General features: G+C 37.8%; 1 protein-coding gene across 1 annotated transcript in view; it reads left to right on the top strand.

The window, feature by feature from the left end:
- The first annotated feature begins 2282 nt into the window (after window positions 1–2282).
- SLC9C1 (solute carrier family 9 member C1) overlaps window positions 2283–10153 on the top strand; it is a 132777-nt gene continuing 124906 nt past the window's right edge. The window contains 4 exon segments of the mRNA XM_023211500.3: window positions 2283–2315; window positions 3963–3992; window positions 3994–4057; window positions 10035–10135. Of these exon segments, the coding sequence (XP_023067268.3) occupies window positions 2283–2315; window positions 3963–3992; window positions 3994–4057; window positions 10035–10135 (228 nt within the window).

The following is a 10153-nucleotide window of genomic DNA, read 5'->3' as shown; positions in this document are numbered from 1 at the left end:
ACTATTCTAAATATATATCCACTCAACATAGGAGCACCCAGATTCTTAAAGCAAGTTCTTATAGACTTTCAAAGAGATTGACACTCCCACACAACAATAGTGGGAGACTTCAACATTCTACGACAGTTTTAGACAGATCATCAAGGCAGAAAATTAACAAACATATTCAGGACCTAAACTCAACACTGGCTCAAATGAACCTGATAGACATCTATAGAACTCTTCACCCAAAACCAAAAGAGTATACATTCTTCTTCTCATTGCCACATGACACATACTCTAAAATCAACCATATGGTCAAACAAAGAACACTTATCAGCAAATGCAAAAGAATTGAAATCACAATAACCACTCTCTCGGACCACAGCACAATTTTATTATTTTCTGAAAAAATTGTATTATAATTGAATGTGTAAACACTTATTAAAATTTTTAAATAATTTTAGAAATGATAAAAATGCTCATGGGAACATGTATTCCTAGTTTGGAAAACAATAAACTTCTTAACTATATTAAATTCAGAAAGCATGTAGGAATGTGTAACTATGGTACAGAAAATAGTTTTCCTTATTTCGTCTAGCCTGTATACTCGAGGATGGTTAGTCTTGGCATAAGAGTGGGCAAGTTAAGAGGTGACATTGCCAATATTTTTCTCAATGGTTTGATGTTAAGAGCAAATATTACCAACTGACCAAAATGTTCTTTCCTAATGGCAGTGGCTTCCCCTGGAGCAGTGTTTCTAACCAATGTTTGCTCATTAGAATCACTGGAAAGCTTTTAGAGTTCCCAGTACTCAGGCTGCACCCCAGATGAATTAAATTAATCTTGGAGGGTGGGCACCAAGGCATCAGTATTTTCTAAAACTTGCCACATGATTCCATGTGTGGCCAAGGTTGAGAATCTCTGTTAAGAGACATAGCTGAGCTCACTCTTCTCTGTCACTTATATTACATTCGAGATATTCAGGTCTACCTGCAGTTCTTGATATGTTTAGATAATGTTAAAGACTTTAGAAATCCTTTAAGGAAAAGAACCAAACACAAAACCCAAAACAGCCCCCAAATCCAGGAAGTGATCTGATACTCAGAAACAGGACTCAGTATGTTGCTCCAGGCTGGCCTTAGGCTCATAGCTGGGCCAATGTTGTTCTCTTTGACATAAATGATCCCACAGAGCATCAACATCAGACAAAGTCACTCCAAACCTTAGCAAAATAAGACACAAAGGTTGTTGTGCAATCTATACAACACCAACCACCCTCCCTCTCAGCTAAAATGAGTGACTGCTGCTTCTGTGCCCCTTACAGCTTTATCTTAGGTGTAGTCCACCCTCCTGATAGTAAAGTTTTATTGAAATACTCAGTCACAGAATTGTCCTCACTTTCTGACAGCACCCTATCAAAACTGAACCCTGACTTCCATAGACCTTTTCCAAAATTACCCAGACAAAGTGCAGATGCTCTAATAGGTTATTTCTAACACTCTTTTGCTGATATGCCCCATGGTTTCCCATGGTGAGTCATCTCCTTCACTGCAGCAAATAAATAATAAACAAAACTTGTTGACTACAGATGTATTTCTGGTAGCATTTTGCTGAAGGGCATTGTCAGCTTTTCTCACAAAACCTCACCAAGAATACTGAAAAGAAGCTGGCTTTGAGACTAAATATTGAGCAATGTTGTCTTTGAATTGAGTGAATCACAGTGGTTGCTAACCTTGGCTGGGTTAAATTAAAATTACCTCAAGAGCCCAGACTGCAAACCAGACTGAATTAAATCAGAATCTCTGAAGATAGGACGTAGGCACCAGTATCATTATAGCTCCTTAGGTAATTCCAAAAAATAATAAATATAGGGAGAGAAATTACATAGACTAGAAAATTATACAGATTTGAAAACTGAGGCCAATGGTGTTGAAGTAAGTTACCCTGAGTCTTTCAACCTACAAGCAGAAGCCCATCAGACCTATGAATGCAAGTAGTCTGACTGCAGATTCTGAAATTTTTTTTAAAGACAAGATATCGCTCTGTCACCCAGGTTGGAATGCAGTGGCCTGATCATAGTTCACTGCAGCCTTGAATGCCTGGGCTCAAAACAGTGTCCCCCACCCCCTCAGCCTCCTGAGTAGCTAGGACCATAGGTGAACACCACACTGAGCTAAGTTTTTTATTTTCTGTGGCAATGGAGGCTTGCTATGTTGCCCAGTCTGGTCTTGAATTCCTGGCCTCAAGGGATCCTCCCATCTTAGCCTCCCAAAATGTTGGGATTATAAGCATGGGCCACTATGCCAGCCAGAGAATGCACTTTTACCTTGGTGGTAATACGTTACAACCTTTGTGAATGTTACCTATGAGGCTTTTGATGCTGGTGATACAATAATAAGAGGAAGACAGCACAAAATATAATCATAAAAGGATGAGCCCAACAATCCTAATAAAACCTGTAAGAGCCACTAGATGATATGATTCTGGGTCATTTCTTTTCTGCTTTTGAAATACTTGTTTACATATTTATTTCAAGAAATGTTCACAATAAACATGTATTTATTTATTTTCCCCTTCAAAATATTGTTTTATAATAAAAAATAACATATAAGGAAACATATATATCACATATATATGTATATGATGTGTGTGTGTGCATTTATGTATGAAACTGAAAAACAAATTGCCAGATTATGAGATGAATTATAATTTATTTATTTATTTATTTTTGAGATGGAGTCTTGCTCTGTCACCCAGGTTAGACTGCTGTGGCGTGATCTTGGCTCACTGCAAGCTCCACCTCCCAGGTTCATGCCATTCTCCTGCCTCAGCCTCCCAGGTAGCTGGGACTACAGGCTCCTGCCACCATACCCGGCTAATTTTTTGTATTTTTAGTAGAGACTGAGTTTCACTGTAGTCAGGATGGTCTCAATCTCCTGACCTTGTGATCTGCCTGTCTCAGCCTCCCAAAGTGTTGGGATTACAGACGTGAGCCACCACCCCCAGCCAGGAATTATAATTTCTTATCAAGGCAGCCATATGAGATGCTGATAGAAGGCACTAAAAAATGTCAAGCTACCATTATGAGAGATAGAATCATAATATCCTGGGTGAAATGTAAGGCCTTTGATGTAAAACTTTCCTTTCCCTGGGAAGCAGACGAGATTACCTGATTGTGGTTAACTGTCTATTGCTTCAAACTCTTATCAAGGCCCCTCTTGTTCCTCTTCCAAGAAGTAACAAAGAAATAGAACATATAACAATTTCCCTGATTTAAGAAAGTTTTTTTGGTTTTAATATTTTTCTTACATTCTTGGTTGCTATATACACATATAAATTTAGAGAACACCTGGCCTGTCAGTGTCCCAAATGAGATTAAAGGAGGCTGTGATTGGACATCATCATGATTTATTAATTTCTGTCTGGATAAAACAACAAAAGAGATCCAAATATTCTTCCCGGGTTTCCCTCCTACTTTGAAATAGCTGTCAGAACATGCTTCCAGAGGCTTAGATAATCTGAGGACAAAACCCTTTGTTGTCCATCCACGGAACTAAGTAACCTGCACCAGCTTGTGGTTCCAATGACCACATTGCTGAGTGTGAAAGGTTAGATGGAGAATCCTTCTTTCAGACAGTTGGATGGATTCAGGATGGGTAACAACTGAGTAGTGCTTGGCATTATAAGTAAACATAAGGTAACACTGGTAGTCTCTATCACTTGGAGTTCTGACTTTTTTATTACATTAACTTGGAAGCATCATATAAGGGAGAGGCATCCCTAAATTTGGGAGACCATGAGAAATCACTAGAAATAATTAAAAGAGAACAGGGCTTTTTTTCTTTTTTAGAAAATTATTACAAGGCCACCAAGAAGGCAAATCTTATGTTTCTTAGATTCAGATGGACTGTGAAAAATGACAAGATGGGTGATGATACAGAGATTGTTTCTAACATCAATCTTCAGAAAAATGTTTCTAGCACGTGGCTGGAATATTTAAGGAGTTTACTTTTCAGTGCTCCTGATGACCTCCCTGAAATCATTCTAACATTGTCTTTGATCAGCAGCATTGGAGGTAAGTATCACTCTCTCTTTATCTGAGTTTATTCTTCAGGTACATCTTATAAATGCTACCATACAGAATTAAGGAAAGTAGAAGTCATAGGATATAATTTTGTCCTCAAACTTGTATCTTTATATCAATATTTTCAATCAAATGAATCCAATAATAATTTGCTCCTATGGAGAGACATGTAGAATCTGATTTTCATAACATTCACCCTATTGGGTTCAAAGTGTTCATTCATACCTTCTTACTTGCTATGTCAGGGTTAGATTTCAGTGAAGGAGACAATTGAAGAAAACAGGTAGAAAATCACGGGTTAGGGCAGGGTGTTCCATAGGTTTTGTCCAAGTTATAAATTATGCCTGCTATTTTGAGAAGAAAACAGCATGGTATAAACAAAAAGAAAACACTTTTTGCACTTTCTTTGACCTGATTAGGGACTGTATTACAAAGAAACAGAAAAAAATTAAATGAAAGCAAATGTTATGATATTACTTATTGCACTTTTATAACAATAATACACAAAGTTAAATATTTGTTATGGGCTTTTTAATGTGTAATAAGACACTGGTTTTTTTTTTTCACAGTATTATAAAATTTTATTTCAAAGCTTTTGATATAGCAACACATAAAAGCAACATGAAAACTAAATGTCAGGCCAGATGCAGTGGTTCACACCTGTAATACTAACGCTTTGGCAGGCTGAGATGGCCAGATCACTTGAGTCCAGTAGTTCAAGACCAGTCCCACGAACATGGCAAAACCTCATCTCAACAACAACCAAAAATTGGCTGCACGTGTTAGCACGCACCAGCAGTCCCACCTACTCAGGAGGCTGAGGTAGGAGGACTGCTTGAGCCAGGAGGCGGATATTGCAGTGAGCCAAGATCATGCCACTGCACTCCAGCCTGGGTGACAGAGCAGGATCCTATCTCAAAAAGAAAAAAGTAAATGTTAAATTATAACTGAATGCCAGAAGGAAAAATATAGCTGTTTGTAGACTTGATGTGCATATTTACATCTGGTTAAATATGCAGGCTCCCTAGCTTGTTTTACACTCAAGGAGTCCTGGCTTTGAGCATGCAAGCTGAAATTATGCAATGTAATCTTAATCTTTGCAAAAATTTGTGGTTGTTCTGTAACTTTTAAGTTTGCTAGATTAAAAACTCTCCTGGCTGGGCACGGCGGCTGATGCCTGTAATCCCAGCACTGTAGGAGGCGGAGGTGGGCAGATTGCTTGAGCTCAGGAGCTCAGGACTGCCCTGGGCAACATGGCAAAATCCTGTCTCTACTAAAAACACAAAAAAAATTAGCCTGGAGTGGTGGTGCACACCTATGGTCCCAGCTACTTGGGGGGTTGAGGTGGGAGGATCGCTCCAGCCCCGGAGGCGAAGGTTGCAGTGAGCAGAGGTGAGACCTCTGCTCTCCAGCCTTGGTGATATAGCAGCACACTCTCTCAAAACAAAAGAAACCTCTCCTGCTGTTGTCTATAAATATTTTTCAGGAGATCGAGACCATCCTGGCTAACACGGTGAAACCCCGTCTCTACTAAAAATACAAAAAATTAGCCGGGCGTGGTGGTCGGCGCCTGTAGTCCCAGCTGCTCCGGAGGCTGAGGCAGGAGAATGGCGTGAACCCGGGGGAGGCGCAGCTTGCAGTGAGCCAAGATTGCGCCACTGCACTCCAGCCTGGGTGACAGAGCAAAGACTTCATCTAAAAAATAAATAAATAAATAAATAAAAATAAATTTAAAAATTGTATTTTCTTCTAATAATGTAAAACTAATATTTATTTAGTATACTAAATTTTAGTAATTTAAAATATGAGAAACATTGAAACACTAAAACATTTCTTTATACTTTTATCAAGAGCAGTTTGAACAGTGCTTGTCTTATATAACTTAACTGGTGAGCATCTTTTCTATGCCTTAGCAAATTGTCTCACTCCTTCTTAGCTTTGGGTCAGCTTCCAAAAGTTTATCCTTCGCATTTTCAATGTAAAGAAGTATCCGAGAGCTCCTTTAATGTGGAGTTTTTTGCTGGCATCACTTCCTGAGACATGGTTGTTCTTTAAGTCACCACCACTTTCTTAATTCATGTCTCTGCATTTGACTTTACTAAATTCCCCTGGCTACATATCTAAAACTGCCTCTTGAACGGCAGCAGCGTTAACATTCCCATAGTCAGCTATATCTTCTGTAACATTCCATCTGAAGCTTTGCAGCTTCATGAGATAGCTTAACGTCAATTCATGCTGACTTCTGAAATGATGAACTCAGCTTTTACTGGTAGTAATATATTCTCTTTCAGTCTTCTTTTCATTACCATTTTCTTTGAATGCAGTAACTAAGGTTATCACTTTGGCCTGAATGCTAGTCAAACTGATTGGGATTTGTTTTTGATTAATCTTCAAACAAAACAAGTAAATGTTCCATTTCAACCACAAGCAGCTTTCTGTTCCCAGTGCAATTAAAACTGAAAGACATTGAAGCAACTTAACCTTTTTACGTTTATCAGACTTTTAAAATAGGTTTGTATTACAGTTTCATGCAGGTCTGAGTCTCAACCTATCTTTGCTTTGCTGTCACCACTTTCAAATCTAATCACATCCAATTTCACTTCCAGCATTATCACTTTTCTTTGCTGCCCTGTTCTTTGCTAACCAATTACCTCTTTTGATTATCCATTTTTGTAAATGGTCACGAGTTTAATCTTTGGGGTCGAGGAAGCAACACTACTATCCACTTTGTGCTTTGCTATCTGTGCATGAACTGATGATCAGTAATGAATCACCAACAAACTTTGAAAAAAGTAATGTAATTGAAGACTGATCATGATGCACATCTTTTTTTTTTTTTTTTTTTTTGCACAATGGCTGATGGAATAGAGCCAGCAGCAAAATTTATGCAAGTTTTCCCAATACTGTGATCATGGAAATATTAACCACATTGTTGGACTGGTTTTATTTAACTTAACTGTGGTAACTGATATTTATGCATATTGGAACTGTGTAAAGCAAGGACTGCCTGTATCTAAAAAAAGAAAAACTCCTTATTAGTACACAAAACAGTTAACTTTTAATCCAATTTAGTTAACTACTATCCAAGCCTAATCCTGAATCAAATAAAAACTGAACTGCTCACGGGAGTTAGAAAAATGTTTGGAGAGAATTTAATGCAGAATTCTTCAAATTAGGCTTTGCATAGCACAAAGACATTCTAGTTTCTTTTTAGAGATAGGGTTTTGCTCTGTTGCCCAGTGTGGTGGCAGTAATCACAGATCACTGCAGCTTCAACACCTGGGATGCAAGTGAACCTCCCATCTCAGCCTTCCAAGCAGCTAGGACCACAGGTACACACCACCATGCGTCGTTAATTATTTTATTTTTTTGTAGAGACAGAGTCTCATTTTGTTGCCAAGACTAATCTGGAACTCCTGGCCTCAAGGAATCCTTCTGCTTTGGCCACCTAAAGTGCAAGGATCACAGGCAGGAGCCTCCATGGCCAGTCGACATTCCTTTGGGGATTCAGATCCCCTCCCCTCATTTCAACAGTCTTGAGGTCTGCCAGGAGTAAAGTTGTAGACAAAACAATCATCACAAGGCACATGACTGTAACTTTTTTCATAGCAGCCAGTACCATGTTTACACCTCAGTAAAACAGTAGCATCCATTCCATTAATGTTGTTTTAGTTTGTTTCTGAATGCATTTACTTCACAAATCTGTTTGTTAAGGGCTATAAACAAAATTTGTATCAACTTTTATGTTTATGTATATTTACATAACAGAAAATTAAGTCAGCATTAATTTAAGTTAACATGAATGGTCACAAGAATTTTTCCCCTCTATAAGGGGTGGATATTCAAGGAGACTTCAAAAAGTTTGTGGAAAAATGGAATTAAAAGTATAAACTATATTTCTAAACATTAGCTTGAAAAGATAGAAGTATAAGCTATATTTCTAAACATTAGCTTGATCGAGTTCAAGACACTTTTGTAAGGGATGATACCAGCTATTTAGTCAATCATAAAGAACAGAGAGTTCTGGGAATTTAACCACATCAATGCAGCTTTTTTTTTTTTTTTTTTCATTATTAACTGAAGAAAAATGTACTGCCTTTAAAAAAAGTATTAAGATTAGGAAACAAAAAGTCCAAAGGTGCCAAACCGGGACTATAGGGTGGATGCCTAGTGATTTCCATCAAAATGCTCACAAAATTGTCCTTGTTTGATGAGAGGTATGAGCAGGAGCTTTGCTGTGGTGAATAACTCTCTGGTGAAGCTTTGTCTGGCATTTTTCTGCTAAAGCTTTGGCTAAGTTTCTCAAAACACTCTCATAATAAGCAGTTGTTACCATTCTTTGGCACTACAGAAAGTCAACAAGCAAAATGCCTTGAGTATCCAAAAGCTGTTACCATGACCTTTGCTCTCAACCAGTCCACTTGTAGTTTGACTGAACTACTTCTGCATCTTGATAACCATTGCTTTAATTGCGCTTTGTCTTCAGGATCACACTGGTAAAGCCATGTTTCCTCTCCTGTTACAAGTTTTCAATGAAATGCTTCAAGATCATGATCCCATTTATGTAAAATTTCCATTGAAAGCTCTGCTGTTTTCTGTAGCTGATCTGGATGCAATGGTTTTTGTACCTCTCAGGTGTAAAGTTTGCTGAACTTTTCCAGTCAGAATTGTGTAAGGTGAACCAACTGAGATGTCTATGGTGTTGGCTATCATTTTTGCTGTTAATTGTTGGTTTTCTTCAATTAGGCCATCAACTAGAATAATTTTTTTCTCACAAACTGATGTGGATGATCTGCCACTGTGGGCTTCTTCTTCAACATTACCTTATCCCTTCTTAAAACTAATTATCCATTGTAAACTGATCTCTTTGGAGCATTGTCTCCATAAACTTTTCATAAAGCATCAATTAAGTCACCATTTTTCCACCCAAGTGTCAACATAAATTTGATGTTTGTTCTTGTTTCAATTTTAGCAGAATTCATATTCCTCTTTTCAAACTGATGTCTTATTCTTCTTAGTGCTTAAAACTGTATCCTTATGATAAAAATCTTCAACATCTTGATCAAATAAATATGACAAATGATGTTCTGTAAGAAAAACGCTCTTCACTTGTATTCCTTCCCTGCATATTTTGAGTAATTATATTCCAAGACCCATGCATCTTTTCCCAAAATCTCTGAGAGTACAATTCCTTATTTCCTTCACTGTGGCAAAGTGTTTCAGAAAAGGGTTCCTTGAATTAAAAGTCAGCGTATCCTATTTGACTCCCGCTGCTCTGGTATCACATACCTACAGCCAACCATGCCAAGAGCTTCCCCGTTATCTCCACATTGGAGAGCCCTTTCTCCGGATATCCTCCAGTTTCAGAGACTGCACCCAGAAACCCATTGGCAGGTTCCCGGATTCGCCTCAATTTTGGTCCTGCCTCTCTGCTTTGAATTTTCAGGCTTGGCCTTACAAGAAGGACGATGGTGCTAATTGTGCCAGAAAGAGTGAAAACAGGAGGAAAATGAACCAGTTGCAGCAAAACCCACTATTCCACAACTGGTTTTTAAAATTGGGCTAGTTTCTCATTGTTCTGAACCAGAAGATTACGTTAAAGTTTACTTATTAACCTTTTATTGCAGGATTGCTAAATAAATTAATCTCTGATTTATGATGTGTACAAAACTACTATAAATATTTCAGTAGTAATCCAAGAGACAACAATTGCTAATAATGTCTGTTAAGTTTCTAAGGAGATGAGAATGAGATACATCATAGGAGAGGTAAAACAGTAACCCGGTAGATTAACAGTTACACTAATTCTGTGTGCTGCTAAGTGTAAGGGACAATTTTAAACTCATGAAAAAAGAAAACAAGTAGTGAAACTGTAAGATATTGTTCACAATTTTAAGAAATCCTGTCACATTAAAGTTCTATAAATGAGATACCTCACTGCCTTTCACTAACAACATGTTTTTTGTAGCATTTTTGAACCTGCACTTGAAAGACTTTCCAGTTCCTCTCCCTGTGATGTTATTTTTACTTGGATGCATTTTTGAAGCATTAAGCTTTACATCTTTGCAGGTGTGTATTGTAAATGAG

This window comes from Piliocolobus tephrosceles, chromosome 2, assembly GCF_002776525.5.
Source record: "Piliocolobus tephrosceles isolate RC106 chromosome 2, ASM277652v3, whole genome shotgun sequence".
NCBI classification, from domain to species: Eukaryota; Metazoa; Chordata; class Mammalia; order Primates; family Cercopithecidae; genus Piliocolobus; species Piliocolobus tephrosceles.
This window is presented reverse-complemented; position numbering and strand designations above follow the sequence as displayed.